Genomic DNA, 18,054 nt, shown 5'->3' on the forward strand with positions numbered 1-18,054 from the left:
CCAATTATTATCCCATTGCTCTGACCTCTACTCTCTCCAAATCAATGGAGAAATCTATCAACTGCCAACTCTTAAACTAATGCAAAATCTTCCATCTACTCAATGATCAGTATATCAGCACTGACAGAATCCAATATGGATTCTGTTATACTGACTTATGTTATTAATCTCTGGAAAAATGCTATGGAAAAGTTTGGCAAAGCTTGAGCAGTTGTTATCTACATTTCTAAGGCTTTTGATTGTGGTTGGCATAAAGGTCTCCTAAACAAGCTCTCATTTAATGGATTTCTGATATCAAGCTCACATTCTCTCTCTCTCTCTCTCTCTCTCTCTCTCTGATTGCTCACTGCAGAGAGAGAGAGAGAGAGAGAGGTGATAGTAGATTCTCTATCTTCTAACTTCTCCACAACTTTTTTTTTTTATATGTTAATGACTTTCTTCCACTAAATGGAAATTCTATCCATTGGTTGCTGATCGTAACATACTGTGCCCAATCTTCCAGCATGAACTTCTTGAATATCTATCACCAATTACTTAAATGATGATATCCAGGTAATTTTTCAATGGCACTTGCATTTCTAGAGAAGATCATATCACCCCCCAGAGGCTCACATCTGGTGAGTATGGGCTTGGCACACCCAGGGTTTTCACTTTCTTGGTAACACTCTCTCTCTCTCTCTCTCTCTCTCTCTCTCTCTCTCTCTCTCTCTCTCTCTCTCTCTGGGTAATTCAGAATTTTTTTTTTGTCTGGTGCAGCATAAGCCTCAGGCTTCTTTGCACCATATGCCTAAAAATAATAATAATCTCTATTAGAGATTACTGTTACTAATAATCTTTCTTGGTAAAAGCACATCGCGGAACATTGTTCAAACATCTCGGATGGTACCCTCAAAACTCCCTCAAGCTTCTAGACACCACTCAGAAGAGGGCAGTCAGGTGTTTATTTATAACCAATCTCTTCCAAAGTCTCCTCTCCATTCTATATCTCATAGACATTATTTCTGCTGATTTCCATTTTTAGATGCTGTCATGGGCAATATTCTGAATTGTTGCTTAATCCCCCAACTCTCTACCAAACTATTCAAATACAATCAGCATCCGTTCACTGTCCATCTCCAAACTCACAAAGAACCAATTTTTCCTCTTAATCTTTTATCCTTCTATTTCTGTTTTCTGTAACAACCGTCCTTCGTGTGGCTTACTTAAAAATTACAATCTACTGAGATTTTAAAGTCTAATGTCAACAAGTACCCTCTGTCTGCTTGACCTTCAAAACCATGCAGGTTCTAATACCTTCCATTTATTGGAGTGTGAATTAGAAAAAAAAAAGGTGGGGGGGGACACCAACTACATTTTCTGAGAATATGTTTGGAATAAATTCTAGGATGTAAGCATCAGAAATTAATCATTCTGAAATAAAATTAAAGGTTTGAAGAATTTAAATTTCACCCTCTTTCCCATGTCCATATTAAAAAAACATCATGTTCAATAAATAAAAATAATAAAAATTGGGCTGGTTAAAAAAATTCTGCATATAAAATTATATTAGTGAATTTATTAAACAGCATCAACTGAAGTTCCCCGAATGAATTACATTACTCCAAAGTTTAAGATTTTTGCATGGTAAAATTCCACATATTTTGCTATGAGACTAATTACAGATGATCATATAGTACTATCTCTTCACATTTTTTCTTGAAATGACAATCTAAGAAATGCAAATCTAACATCAACAAGTATCTTCTGTCTTCTTAGCCTTCAACCCATGTATTTTTTTTTTTTTTTTTTTTGATAGTTGTTGGCGCATCAGCTTCTGTGGCCATAATGCACCCCCCAAGGTTTTTGCAGTACTTTGATCCAAGCCCGAGGCGGGATTTGAACCCGCGACCTTTGGGTTGCCAGGCAGGCACTTTACCCACACGGCTAACCTGGTCGGCTCAACCCATGTAGAGAAATAAGTAATATGAAAAAAAACTATTTATAACTTTTAACAGTTTTATAATTTATATTATAAAGAATAAATAACAACACGTAGTTCTTATCTATGGTACAAAATGAAGAATATTGTTGTACCATGAAAAGAGAACCTGTTAACCAATTGAAAAAATTTCTGCGAAATGAAAGTCATCTTATATAGCAGCCGACTTTCAACGTTCAAAAAGTTGGAGATCATGCAATTGTAAGCAGAACAAAACAAGATTTTTGAACCGAAACAGGTGAAAACAGGAGGTATTTTGGAAAAAGCAAGTTTCTGTAAAATCCACATTGCACCAGAAATTAAATTTCACTGAAAAATACACACTTTATATTAAAACACAACCACAGAACTTTCCTAATTTAATATGCTTTCAAACACCAATTTACCTAGGTTTTTGTATCTGGATTTCTGTTTGGATTGTTTTCAATCCAAATCATTTGATCTCAATCAAGTGATTAATATCAAATGATTATGACTGCTTTGAGAAAGATAACGTTGCAGACTTTGCACTCTATCAGAAATATTAAGTGAAAGTTCTATTTAAAACTATAGAACCACTATTGAGACATGGCTGTCAAGAGCATTTTGAAAGAAAGAAGATCTGAATTTATTATTTTTTTTTCACCTGGTTAAATATTGTCTAACATGCAACACTGCTATGAGGAATTATTAAAATAGCAACAATGAACTGAAATAATTTGTTATATTCATGCTTTGTTGTGCACTTGTCATTTCCCCGACCATGGACCACAGTACATCAATTCTTTCTTCTTTCAAAATTGTGTCTGGTATGTTCTCATGCTTAAAATGACAGAACAGATACCGAAAAACATCTATTGCTTCATCTACTTCTTTATTTTAACATTTCCAGGATGCTGGAAACTTGTCTGCAAAAAATTTAAAATGTGAAAATGATATATTTCCAAGTGATGAAAATATGGACTACCTCAAGCATTAAAAGAATATAATTTTTCAACAACTCGGGTACTATGTAGTCATATACAGTAATAAATATTTCATCACTGAATGAAAGAACAGAATCTTTTTCCTCTTATTTTAGACAATTCACAACCCTCAAAACAGAAATGTCCATGACTAATTCAGAATCATCCTTCTAGTTTATTTGTTATGGTAATAAACTTCCAAAACAGAAGTGAAAGATTTTAAAACTTTTGGCCAAATAAATTTACACATAACATTCTTCAACAAATCTAGGGGTAATGACCTCAGTATATAGCTGTCAGGTACACTAGATTGAAGAGCTATACTCAAATTTTTAAATGTTGGCATAAATTTAAAAGAAACATGAACCAGCTTTCTGCACAAGTGAAGGTAACATGCTTAGAATTCTCAGCTGCTTTAGTGTTTAGGACTGCCTTCACCAGAAGTCTGATTCAGAAGTTCTTTTTCTTTGGTAGTTGATTAATTTGTCTTCTTTCAAAACTTCTTTGAATCATGAACTGGATTTGGGTATGAGACAGTAGCATTCACTAATGACTGTCTGTTATTCATTTCAATTTGGTAACTCTGAAGAGTTACACTCTTCAGAGTTACCAAATTCATCTTTGGTAACTCTTCTTATCTACTGAATACACCATGAATAGTCCAACTAATAGAGCAAGCTTTTCTGCGAAAGGATCTACACCTCCCAAACTTACACCATTATAACCTCTTTCTTAAATAGAATCTGTCAAAGGCTGCTACTGTTCTACCAGTCTGGTTACACAGTTAATCAAAGACAGCCAACACGTATGCACACAAACTTTACTTCACTCTTTACCTTAGGAGAGTGCATCAGATTAAATTGTTTAAATCTATCTTTCCTTTTATTGCTTCATTCTATAGAGTAGTAAGCATTCTAATATTCTTCCCCTTTTACAGGGTGGTAGATGACTCTCATCAACAGGTGCAATGCCACCACTTTGCTTATTGGAGGCTTGAAGTGGTGGAACCCATGTTTAGTCTCCAGAGTTAAGTTCCTGTCAACCCTTCCCCATCTCTTCCAAAATGCAGTATGACTGATGACTTTTGAGGTTATGATGAACATCATGACGAGATCCAACCTTCCTTACATTTCAAGGGTACAGCTGTAAAACTGTGTTCGCAGGCCGACCACTAGTTAGTACTAGTAGTTGTTGGTGACTCTATTATAAGGGAAATGGGGAACATGGTATGTAAAAAGGATAGGTGGAACAGGACCAGGGTATGTCTGCTAGGGGAAAAGGTTGATGACGTTGTAGAGTGGATATCATCTTTTAAGGGCACAAAAGGTGATATAGTTGTACATGTTGGCACTAATGATATTAAGAGTAGGAGACCGGCGGAATTACTTAACAAGTACAGGTCACAGTTAAATAAAAGCCGTGAATTAGGGTTGAATTTGAAAGTGTCTGCAATTCTGCCCAGACACGATAGGAGGGAGTATATGATGAGAGCCTTGTCGATAAATTCGACCCTGGAAAGATTGTGCAAGGCTCAAGGGGTAGAACTTTTTTTTCAGCCCAGTCTGTACTTGTTAACAGGAGAGACTGATTCTACAGGGATGTAATACACTTAAATAGAAAGGGTGCAAGAATATTTGCTGATGCTATCGAGGCAGTGTTAGGTGGGACGGAAAACTGCTAGCTTGGGGGGATACAAGGACTAATAGATTAACAGTAGCCACTAGCAGAGGTGAAAGTGATTCTTGCACTGCTTCTATTGAAATGAGCAGCAGCCTGGAAAACATGATGCAGAGTATTTCAGAGACTGCTGGGAGTCATTGCGATACAAGTAAACACATGGGTTGTGTTAGGGTAGCTAAGAATAGGAACAGGTGCATGTATACTTGTGGTTACACCAATGCTAGGAGTTTGGTAAATAAATTTGATGAATTTGAGGTATTGCTCAAAACGTCAAAGGCAGATATTGTTGGAATATCAGAGAAGTGGTGTCACACAGATATAAGGAATATAGAACTGGAATTATGGGAGTACAATGTGTACAGAAAGGATAGACAGCATAAGAAGGGAGGAGGGGTTATGCTATTAGTTAATAAATACAAAATCCAAGGAAGTGAAGCCAATCGACATCGCTGGAGAGTGCAGTGTCGAGTCAGTTTGGTTTGACGTAACCATTGGGAGATCAAAATTGAGAGTAGGAGTGTGTTATAGGATAAATGACTCTGATGAATATAATAAGAAACTGTACAGGGAAATAGAGTGGGCCAGTAAATCAGAAAGTCATATAATGAGGGATTTCAATTTCCTGGATATTGACTGGAATTTGTGGGTTGGTCACTCACACACTAGCAAGGCTTTTGTGAATTTATTGGATGATTGTTTTCTACAGCAGCAGCAGCATGATTGGGAGGCAACTATAGGGAGTAATACTCTTGTTCAGATTATCAATAGTGATTCTTCATGCATTAAGAATTTCAGATAAAGGAACCACTAGGTGGCAGTGATCACAATGTGCTGAAGTGGGATTTACTCAAAGAGGTAACTACCATCAGGGGTAAAGGGAAGAGTTTTTGCTTTCGTAAAGGCAACTACGGTGGTGGTCTGAGACAATATTTAAATTCTATACGGTAGGACCAACTAATGATGTTACCAACAGCAAATTCAAAATGGGAAGCATTCAAAGAATTAATCTTGGAAGCTACTAGGCATTACATACCAACTAAGAAATATTGTTAGGTTTAGGCCAAAATGGATGTCAGATGAACTAATGAGACATATGGCAGAGAAGAAAAATGCATGGGATACGTATAAATTAATGGGTGACATGGAAACCTATGATAGATATAAGCTGGTCTGTAACCAAGTCACAAAGGAGATTAGGCAGGCAAAGGCAGATTATGAGGAATCTTTGGCAAAGGATGCAAAGAAAAATAAAGAATTCTTTACCTATGTAAACTCTAGAAGGAAATGGATGAATCAGATTGGTCCACTGGATATTGATGGTTCAACCGTTGATGATCCTACTCAGGTGGCTAACAAACTAAATGAGTATTTTGCATCTACATTTAGATTGGTGAATGCCAGAGGGGAAGTAAACTCTGGCAGTGAGCTAGATGATTTTGTAATAACTAAGAGGAAAATGGAGGAGAAAATGTTGAGGATAAACATAAAAAAAAGCACCCGGGGTGGATGGGATCTATCCAGTTATATTAAAGGAGGCAGCAAAGGAAGTAAGAAAACCCTTAGCCATAATTATGAGAGCTTCTTTGGACTCAGGGGAGGTACCCATAGACTGGAGTTGTGAAATGTGCCGACCCCAATTCACAAAGGAGGATCAAAGGTTAGTGTGGAGGGAAGAAATGGCTCCAATTTGGATTACATGCTACCTTCCTCCTAACTGGACATGGACTCGCCCAGAGATTGCAACAACTGGGGCTTAGATATACTGACTTATGTTATTGTGGTCAACAGGAAACCTCGGAACACATTATGTTGCACTGTGTAATTTACATGGAATACAGAAATGAATTAAGTTTGTCGATAGGAACCTTAGAGAAGGAGACCCTGCCTATCATGTTTACTGATAAAAGAATATTTTCGTACTTTAATAGGTATGTAGAGAAAGTTTTTAATAAGAGACACACTTTGGATAGTAGAGGCCTGCCTCCTAGTGGAAGGGACGGTAACTCTCCTCACTAAGATATGTGAACGAAAGTTAAAATATGATCTTTTTTAGGAGAAGCTAAGTGGCCATAGTTATGTTAATAGTTCCTTTTGTGTTAGTCATTAATTTTAACTTTAAATAAATAAATTGAATTCAAAGACTCCGATACAAATTCCCTTCAAGACCTAAGCCATGGATAGGCTTCGGCCTAGGAAATGGCGGCTTAAATGGAATGTACTAAGATCCAGCGGAGATGGGAGAAATCCCAGGTGCCATCTGAAACAAACATACCTTATGTACTAAGATCCAGGGATGGGAACCAGGTAACAGCTACCCAGATGTTGGTCGCTCCTTGGTGGCTAAGAAGCCTGACACACACAACACCCAATACCCCTCACACACAAACAATCCTTGAAATACTGACTTATTTACTGTCCTGTTCTAAATTAACTAAATTATTAAATTAAGCTCAATTAAATTAAATAAATTTAACTGTATTAAATACATATACATATTATATATATATATATATATATATTTTTTTTTTTTCTTCTCTCTCTCTCGGTTTCGAATTTCATTCTTCACCTCTTTCGACATCATGCCCATTTAGCAGTATTACTGTTTAAAACAGGAGTCCTAGGTAGAGATGGGTGTATGCCTAGAGCCACCCCGACACACACACATGTACTACGCCTTGGGAATTTCTCTTGCAAGCATGTGAATGCAGGACCATTCACTTCCAAAGCCTTCATGAAATTTTTCATGAGCCCCAGTTTGATGTGGAGTGGTGGAAGCAAAACTTAATTTGGACATACCAGATGTTCAAATGCTACATTCTTCATTCCAAATGTTAACAATTTTCTTTGAGGCCAACTCCTCTTCTCATAGTGTATATCATTGGTGTTTCTATCTCACTTGCAGAGAAAGCAACAATACTTAGTATAACACTTTTGAAATCCTAATAATATGACGATTACCAAGCAACAATGCTTAGTGTAACCCTTTTGTAGTCCTAATAAAATGACAATTACCATTAAATCACCACATATCTGCCATACTTGTGATAGTGTACACCTAAGAGGATGTTCTCCATGTTTGCATATGTCCTTTTTTTTTGTGGACGGCATATGCAAGAGGTATTGACGGCAGCATATTTTCATTGTATAATAACACAGCCTTAAGGCTAACCTTAGACGTGTCTATAAATAGTCAAATTCTTAGAAGTGTTATAACTATTTATAACACTTCTAAGATTTATAGACTTCGACTATTTATAGAACCTTAGAAGTGTCTATAAATAGTCGAAATGTGATTTTTGTATTCAGCAGCATAAAATTAGTCAAAGGTGGCTGTTTTCATTACATTTCACATGTTGAACAGTGTAATAAACTAATATAAAAAAAAAAAAATGGAGATTATAAGTGCCAAGTTGTAGACTTTTGCTTTTGTAAAACTGACTACACTGGTCTCAGACAGTTTTTAAATTCTATACAGTAGGACCAACTGATGATGATGATACCAACAGCATATTCTAAATAGGAAGCTTTCAAGGAATTAATCTTGGAAGCTTCTAGGCTTTTCATATCAACTAAGAAATACTGTTCAAGGTTTAGTCCTAAATGGATGTCAGACGGACTAATGAGACTAGTGGAAGAAAAGACAAATAAATGAGATGCATGTAAATTACAGGAGACGCAGAAGCCTATAGTAGATATAAACTACTCTAGTCTGTAACCAAGTCATAAAGGATGTTAGGCAAGAGAAAGAAGATTACAAGAAATCTTTGGCAAAGGATGCAAAGAAGAAAAACAGTAAATATTTCTTTATTTATGTAAACTCTAGAAGAAAAGGGATAAACCAGATTGGTCCACTTGATATTGACTGGTCAACAGTAAATGATCCTGCCCAGGTTTCTTACAAACTGAATGAGCATTTTGCATCTACATTCACACATAACAAATTCTGTAGGGAAGTGGAGGCCAGAAGCTTATCAAACTCTAACAGGGAGCTAAATGATTTTGCAATAACTGATAGAAAAGTGTAGGAGAATTTGCTCAAGTTAAACATAAGAAAGGTCCTGGGGTAGATAATATCTATTCAGTTACATAAAAGGAAGCAGGAAAAGAAGTAAGAAAACCCTCAGCCATAATTAATCCTTGGACTCAGGGGAGGTCCCCATGGACAGAAGATGTGCAAATGTATTTCCAATTCACAGAGGGAGATAAAAGAGTGACACACAAGTAATTACAGAACTTTTAGTTTAACTCCTATTCTGCGGAAAATAACAGAGTCACTAGTTAAAGAAGCAATTCATGATCATCTAGACAAGACTGTAGTTATAGTTCGGACACAGCATGGATTTGTTAAAGGGAATAACCAAATTGATTGGATACGATGATGTGGTCATAAAGTAAATAGATGCAAAAAAAGGATTTTGTTATCATAAACGTAGATTTCAGGAAAGCCTATGGTACTGCTGCACATGGAAGACTACTGTACAAATTGGAGCAGTAAGGGCAAGTTGCTGCTAGGGATAAACGATGGTTGAGTGAGAGAAAACAGAGTGGTAATTAATGGACACTGCTCTTCATAGACTAATGCTACTAGTGGAGTCCTCCAAGGTTCGATTTTGGGCCCATTGTTGTTTTTTATATTTAAGAATGATATTGGTGAAGATATTTCAAGCTTAAAGTCTAAGGTTGCAGACAATAAGTAGGTTGGCAGGGTTGTTAATAACATTAATGAAAGTACGCTACTATAACAGAATCTTGAAAATTTGAGCATATTGGGCTGAGAAATGGCAACTGAAGTTTAACACTGAAAATGCAAAGTACTGCACATGGCACAAAGTACTACACTCAGGTTAGTGGAGAATGAAAAAGACTTGGGAGTAATGATACAGTCAGATATGAAGTTTTCTGTGCAGTGCAGATAGGCAGCAAGAGCACCTCATGGGCTGCTCTGTCAATGATATACAGGAATCATGCTAGCAGCAATAAGGAGATGATTATCCCCTTGTACAAGGCAATGGTCAGGCCACACCTTGAGTACCGAATACAAGTCTGTAGGCTCCATTTTAGGAAGGATGTAGAGCTGCTGGAATGAGTTCAGAGAAGGGCAACGAGATTGGTAAGGGGAAGGGAACAAAGGGTTACTCTTACCAAGAATGGTTTAAGTTCTGCAAATTGCAGCATCTGGAGGCTATGCACGTGCTAGGTGATCTAATTGAGGTGTATAAGGCCTTGAATGGTTTGAGAAAGCTCAGTGCTGATGGGATTCTTCCTCTTGTTCAGATATCACACCTAAGGCATAAATTTAAATTGAGGAAAGACAGTTGTAGAATAGATGTGCAGAAATTTGCCTTTAGCCAGCAGGTGATTGATTGCTGGAAGAATCTGCCATCTGTCATTGTGGAAGTTGATAGCTTAAATAAATTCAAGGCAGAACTAGAGACAAACTTTTGGAGTTAATGGATGGGTGAAATGGGAGGGTTTTTTTTTTTTTTTTTTTGGCTAATGCTATATAAGCTTGCTTTCTTACATCATATAACTCTACTAATGCTAAAGTATTTTATTCCTTAAAATCAATAGCTAAAATTTCTGTAAATAAAAAAATTTAATTTCTGTAAATAAAAAAACCTATATCAATTGTAATCCTACCTTTGTCTTCTATAAGGTTATTGGAAAGGTCCAAAGTATGTAGAGGTGTATTTGCATTAGATATGAGAGCCAAAGAAAGTTTATGTGCAAAGTCCCTAGAATAAGAAGTGTGAAAATGTTTATTAAAATCAAAACCCCAGTTATAATTCATATTATTATTAATAATATATTAAAAACTTAAGTGCCTTTCTTGCATAAAGGATCAATTAACATAGCAACATTTTTTGCATACCTATATTTTAAAATGCATTAATATTAAATTGAATTCATTTCAACACTTGTAAAATTGCTTGTGCCATGGGAAACCAAATCATGGCCCTGTAATTCTCCTCCTACTCATCTTCCTATGTGTTTCCTGTGGAAATAGAAGCAAGTATCAACTGAATGTGATAATGGTTGCTACTAAACGATTAGTCTCCACCACTCCAACCTAAAGAGCATCAGCAAATATTCTTACACCAACTTCTATTTAAAAGTGTATCCCTTTAAAAAAAAAAAAAACCTCCTCCAATGAAGTATAAGCCATACTGAGTAAAATGCCACCCCACAAACCATGCAGAATCTTGCTTGCTAGGCTGCTGCATGTTCCAATAGAAACATTGCAAGAATCTCGTTCATCTCTGCCTGCAGCTGCTACTCTTAATCTATTAGTCTGTACCTAGCACCGCCAGGCTAGCAGCTTTGCAACTCATCTAACACTGCCTCAATGGCATCAGCAAATATTTTTGCATCCCTTCTATTTAATGTATCCCAACCCTGTTGAAACAGTCTCTCCTGTTTTTTTTTTTTTTTTGTTTTTTTAATGTAAACCCAAAACAAGAGAGGTATTAGAACCTATAATACTTAGTACCGTGCTTGGGTCAGAGGTTGAGAAGACAAAAGAAGATATTTGTTGACATTGGACTTGCTCAGAATAATCGCCTGAGAGGGCATAAATTCAAACTGAGGAAAGGCAGTTGTAGAATAAATGCACGGTAATTTGCTTTCAGCCAGTGGGTGGTTGATTGCTGGAACAAACTTTCAACTGTTGTTGTTGTGGAAGTTGACAGCCTGAATAAATTCAAGACAAGTCTAGACAAACGTTTGGAACCAATGGATGGGTGAAATGGGAAGGGTTTTATTTATTTTTTGGCTGATGCTGTATAAGCTTTCTTTCTTGCATCATATGCCTCTACTAATATTAATGTTAATGCCAAACCTTAATGCTCAAAAGTTAAATGTCTTTCTTGATGTTAATATCACTTTAGCTGAAGAACGTCAAATTTTTAAATATGGTAAAAAGCCCAGAGGGAGACCAGGAGGGAAGATGGACTGGTGGTTTCAAGAAAATATTAGAATAAAGTAGGCTTACTCTTGATAAGAAAGAAGAGAGCTGTTGTTGTTGTTGTTGTTGTTTGGTTTTTAGGAGCATTAGCAACTAAGGCCATATTGCTCCAGGATATGCGGCGGTCATTCCTTAACCTTTCCGCATCCTCCGTATTTGGTGGTGACGGGCTCGAACCCCGGTCTAATCAAGAAGCGTGTGCTACGCACTGCTGCTCCTTCCCACCTGGCTACGGAGGCGCCTAAGAAGAGAGCATGAGGGGCTGATTGCCCTTTAGGACTGATCTACACCATCAGTGGCCTGTACACCCACTGGGTATAACTGATTTGGACGAGTAACACAGCCATTATATTATTTTTTTTTTTATTTCCTTTCATTTTATTAATAATTTTTTTTATGTCATCGTATGCAGATTACCAATACAGCCACTCCCCAACTTACGTAAGGGCTGAGTTCTGCGGAACTCTGCGTAAGTCAGAATTTCCCTAAATGTTTATGCAGCACTTGCAACTATGCACGCTGAATTTGATTGAAGCAAAAAAGAAATGTTCGATGAACATGTATATAGAATTATTTATTAAATTTTTTTTTTTTTTTATCTCATGCACAGGAAAAATTACAAAAGTGTACAAAATAACAAAAAGAGAGAGGAGACAAGCATAACATCAGGAAGTTTTATCCTTCAAGCATCGTTGCCAGAATTAACTCTCCAGCTGATAAGCATGCCACTGCAGAAGTTGAGGGTTGTGGAGATTTAGAAGGGATTTTTTTTTCCCCAACACATTTCTGTGCAGCTGCAGAATCAGCACTGGCAACTTCTCCGCATACTTTAATGTTTTGAAAATCAGCGAGTTGCTTGAAGCTATTAAACCACCCGTTACTTACCATGAACTTGGCTTGGGACTCACCGTACTTATCCGTAATATCTTCATAAATACTTCTTGCTTTTACTTGAACGGCCATTGGACTCAGTGGCAATTGCTTCTCAATCTGATTTTCCATCCACATTATTAATAGCTTTTACATCTTCAATATAATGCCTGAATGCTGTTTTGTGATCACTGTTGATCTTAAATGCATTGATCCTTTTTAACATGTTCTTTTATACGCACACTATTCTTTAAATAGTATTCACAGTTGAAGCAGCGAGACCTAATTCTGTGCAATAGATGACAAACTTTGTCCCTATTCATACATCTTGATTAATCATCTTCATTTCTAAATCAATTTTGTTTTGTTTTTAGTACTGCCAGCACTTGCACTTTCCGTTGGTCCCTATCCCTTCACCATTGTAATAAGTAAATAGGAATGAAGAGAAGATGCTGAAAATTTATTTATGTTCTTTTATATGATTGAAGATTTCAGTGAAGAGGAACTCATTTCACCATAATATCGTAACATAAAAACCCACAGAATTCCAGTTACTGGTATTATCACAAATGCAATAAGATTGGGTTTACTGCTCATTTATAATAGACTGGGCTAACAGAAAAGCCCAATAAACTGGAAAGTGCAAATTGTTTTTATTGTTTTATGGTAGTGACCTCCAAAAATGTGTTTTAGAAAAATATCACAAAGGCATTCAAAATTGATTCTCATAACAGAACATGTGATAACGATGAAAGTTTAGCAATTTCCATTATAAAAATGACCATTAGAGAGATAAATAGCTTAGTTTTATAGCGAAAATTTCAACTTCTGAGGTCCTGGAACGAATTACCAACAAAACAATGTGTTATTGGGTTCGCATTACAATATTTTCACAATACCTCCGTTTATTCCTACGGGATGTAGAATACGTTTCCACTATTTTTCTTTTTTAAGTTGCACCATCCAGTAAAAACCTATGTAAGCCGGAGAGTGCCTGTACATAGTAATGCTTCAAACCAAAACAAGGAGAAATTTATGAGACAATAATATTTTTAACTACAACTTTAATGAAATGTATAGCATCTAAGGGGTCATAAATTCAAACTGATGACGAAAGGCTGTTGTAAAATAAATGTGCGGAAATTTTCCTTTAGCCACTGGGTGATTGATTGAGGGAACAATCTTCCATCTGTCATTGTGGAAGTTGACAGCTTACATAAATTCAAGGCAGAACTAGAGAAACTTTTGGAGTGAATGGCAGGGTGAAACAGGAATTTTTTTTTTTTTTTTTATTGAATGATGCTGTTTAGGCTTCTTTTCTTGCATCAAATGCTAAATGGAATCCAAAAGACCTGACAACAAATTTTCAGGTCAGTGGTCCAGTGCAAAGTGCAATTTCTTGTGTCTTGGTACTTCTGAAGTGACTGTCAATTGCCATAGCCTATATGAACTAATGTCTTGTACATAGCTCACGTGGATATTCATTTTGCTACTTCTACATTTTACTGGGTGGTTATAGTTGGGCCACTATGATGTGTTACGAGATGAGATAATAACGCTTGCCACAAGTATTGACCACATGTGGCTGTCCCATGTGTGATGTTTGGTTGGTTATCCAATTGAACTGGGGTTCAGCCAGTCACAGTAGACTTGTGACACTATGTTTTTGCTGTTATCAAGATAACACATGCATGTCACCCAACCAACCACTCCATTTTCAAAGTATGAAAAATATCAATGCTGACCCATTCTTCTATATCATTGCCATGTGTGTGAATTCAATCTTATACCATCCACTCTCTCAACTTTGAGCCTTCACCAGCATCACAGATCAGTTCATTCCTGCACAAGGGGGTGTTACAAAGCAAATTCAGTGCACTTCTTTGAAAAGACCTTTTCTTTCCCAGAAATAAGGTTTTTGCACAATATTTATGTAAAATGATTTATCTAATATTAATAGGAGTCAGTTAACTGTTTCTACTTGCCAATTTGAAAGTTTCAGATCACTTCTAAACTAAACATTCTAATACTGTTTCTAAGTGAATGGAAGGAATCCAACTTGTAATAAAGAAGACTTACCACTTTATACTAGTGTTATCCAAGTATAATTCCTCAAGAGAAACTGAATGTTTGACTACATGAAGGAGTTGTTCTAAAGCTTCTGAAACCTAAAAACATTATCAGTATAAAAAAAAAAAAAAAAAAAAAATAGGAATAACTTAGTAAATGCACAATAATTTTCAATGAAAAGGAACATTTTAGTCATTATTATTAGTGACTGTTATTTAACCCATGATAACTTGTATAATAATCATATAATAACAATAAAAATGTTAGTTAATTAAATTTCAGTAACACAAACGAAATTAATCTCACATCAATTTTAAATAATGCAAAAATTTAGTTAGAAAACACTAGAGACATACAAAAGAGTTAAAAGTACATTTATTGTAGAGCAGAGTAAAACTGAAATGCACATTCAACAGTAAATTGCACATTTCCCATTGCTTGAACTGGACAATCATCAGAATGATCCACACTTCTACCAGTAGTGTGGATCATTCTAATTAAAAATTCTGCTTCAGTAGAAGTCCATTCTAGAACCTTGCAATCAGCATCCAGTGCTTCTTTGTTGCAGTGTCAACCTCTCATACGATTGTTCAAGATATACAAAGGCACAAAGATAGACAGATTAGTACCTGAACTGGAAAATTATGAAAAATGCCTTCTAGGATGTACACTAGTCAATTATATTCACAAAGGGAATCAAAAATGCTTAATACATTTGGGTGCTGAAGGAATTAGGAAATTATGGTGTATGCTTCATTAAAAATACATAACTAAAAAAAAAAAAAAAAAAAACTGATATCCTTCAATACAGGGGTCGGCAACCTGTGGCTTGTGAGCTTCATGCAGCTCTTTGAGCATGTGACTGCAGCTCTAACTTTTAGCCCACATGAAGCTCAATTTGAAATGGAGTTAGAGGACTTAAAAATCAAGGACATGAGGAGTGAAAGCCTAAAATTCCTTAAAACTGAAATTGAGGATTTGGATAGTCAAAAGGCTGCCCTTGCAGTTCTACACAAATGGATGGCTACAGATGAGTTGAATATGGAAGACCAAATTTTGTTCTATGCGTGCAGTAGCTTACTGGACATTTAAACAAATTTGAAAATATTTGCATTTGGACTTCTCTCTGTTTTTTGGTTCAACGAATTTCTGTGGGCAAATATTTTCAAACATGAACTATATTAAAAATAAATCAAGAAACCATCTGAACAATGCGAGTCTCTCAGCATGTATAAAGATGAAAATTACAGTATACTTGCCTGATTTTGAGAGACTCGCTCAAGAAGTTCAGCAGCAAAAGTCTCATTAATTCGTACCTAACTGGATGTTTAGTAAATTTTTTTCAGTATTAATAATATTCCAAAATATATATTTTTTAAATAAAACACATTTCAACTCTATTTTATTTCTTAAAAAAACTCCCCCACCTCCTCCCAGCTTGAGCTGAGGTGTGGCTCTTCTGATTCTTTTTTTTTTTTTTTTTTAAATTAGATCAAATATGGCTCTTCACTCAAAAAAGGTTGCCAATCCCTGCTTCAACACAATAGTGCATTATATATCACATCACATATCTGACAATGGAAACAAATCACAAAGCATGGCTGGGAGGTTTCCAATCCCTGTACAGTCCATATGGTAGTCTAAGGGAGTCTCTTTGTACCCTTGAAAGATCGTGAAATCAACTAACACTACAAGAATAAGTTGGTCAAGAAGGCTGTTCATAGCACATTATCAGGTACAAAAATGGACTTCTTCTAGAGCAGAATTTTTAAGTCTGTGCAGACTGGCAGAAATGCATGAATCATTCCAGCAATTCTGATAAAAAGTGACATGGCATAGCTAGTTACTACTGAAAATGTTTAAATTTTTGTAGATTTATTGTACAACAAATATGCTTGTTAGTTCAAGTGCAATTCACAAATTAACAATTACAGTAAACCCCTGCTATTCGCGATATCTGTATTCGCGGTTTCGCGATCGCCGATTAAATATAAAATGAAACCAAAAAAATTTGAATTTTAAAGCGCCGTGAATACTTTTCGCGATAAAAAAACATGGGCGTGGCTAAAATTATCTTTCCCAGTCAAAACAGTGCTCAGTGGGTTTTGTCACCCCTCAGTGGGAGAGGGGTGACAAAATCACGAGCGTGGATGTTTCTCATTAATCCTTGTTCAGTATGTATTATGCGCTTGTCATGAAAGGTTTCGTCGTTTGCTTTTAATTTATATGCTTATAAATTGAATAAATTTATCAATTTATAAATTGATATGCTTACAAAAGTGATAAATCTACCGTTTTGCAGTGTAAAACAGACTTTTTCGAGTATGTTAATGGAAGAAAGTGACTTTATTGTGGACAAGTTCTTTCTAACCCGTACAAAAATATGGCTACGAATAACAAGAGAAATGTGAAAATATCAAAGAAGGTGATGACATTAGCGAATAAAAAAATTGAGTTATTAGACAAAATTTCTAATGGTGAAAGTGTCTCCTCAGTGGCAAAACATTATAAAATCAATGAGTCAACGGTACAATCAATCTAGAAATCGGAAGAAAAAATCCGCCGTAGTGTCCATGAAAATGCACTAATTGCTTCAAAAATTTGCTCTGTAACTCGTGATGTTAAATTAGAAAAAACGGAAAAAGCTTTAAATCTGTAGATAGAAGACCGAACTCAAAATAAAATTCTGTTAAGTTCACTCATCATTCGTGAAAAGGCAAAACTCCTTTATCAACACTTTAGAAAAACTGGTGATAGCACTGGCGGGATAAGTTTTTTAGCTAGCAACTGCGCTGGTTTGAAAGATTTGTTTGAAATTTCTAATAAATATTACATTTAATATTAAATTGTTTCTTATTTTCATTTCGATGCCATGTGCTTGCATTTCACTATGTACATAGTCATATTATGAAGATACATATAATACATACATAGACAAAATTTTAGACTAGTTTTTCTTATATATTTCATACTTTGGAACGGAACCCCTTTTAATTACTATGGGAGCCATAACTCAGTATTCGTGTTTTCTGTATTCGCGACATTTCTCAGGAACGTAACCCCGGCGAATAGCGGGGGTTTACTGTATTTTTTTTTAAGACTATTTGATTTACTTTAATTCTGGAGGCAGAAGAATAAGTTAAGATCAGATATGTTAAACCAACAGAGGCTTACCTTCAAAAGACTCATTTCCACTTGGGGTACCTTGAATAGTATTTCGTTTAATCTAACAAAACAGATACACAAATGGGATGGGGTGGGATGAGAGAAACAGAGCACAGACATGAACAGCAAACTCAAAGCTCTTATTAGCAATCAACCAGCCTCTCAGAGACACTATTCCACCCCCAACTGCATTTTTTTTATCATCTCATTTCATGGTTGGCCCATCAGACAGATGGGCTTAGAAGTGGCAATTGAGGTTTAACATTAGTAAATGCGAAGTACAGCAATATGGGTGGCAGAAATCCCAGAATAACCTACCAGTTAGGTGGCACGCATGCAAGATGTTGGAGAACAAAAGAGACCTAGGGTAAATTGTACAATCT

At 36.0% G+C, this 18,054-nt stretch overlaps 1 protein-coding gene across 4 annotated transcripts in view; it reads right to left on the reverse strand.

Moving 5' to 3' along the window:
* Window positions 1–18,054, reverse strand: part of LRR (capping protein regulator and myosin 1 linker 1 leucine rich repeat protein) — a 1,021,987-nt gene that overhangs the window by 786,841 nt on the left and 217,092 nt on the right. For all 4 annotated transcript variants that reach the window (XM_090381859.1, XM_090381857.1, XM_090381858.1 and 1 more), the window contains exons 9-10: window positions 14,516–14,604; window positions 10,243–10,337 (exon numbers count right to left, since the gene is read on the reverse strand). In XM_090381859.1, the coding sequence (XP_090237985.1) occupies window positions 10,243–10,337; window positions 14,516–14,604 (184 nt within the window). The remainder of the gene's footprint in view (window positions 1–10,242; window positions 10,338–14,515; window positions 14,605–18,054) is intronic.

This window comes from Mastigoproctus giganteus, chromosome 9 (assembly GCF_048544385.1).
Source record: "Mastigoproctus giganteus isolate SK-2022 chromosome 9, ASM4854438v1, whole genome shotgun sequence".
In the NCBI taxonomy this organism is placed as follows: domain Eukaryota; kingdom Metazoa; phylum Arthropoda; class Arachnida; order Uropygi; family Thelyphonidae; genus Mastigoproctus; species Mastigoproctus giganteus.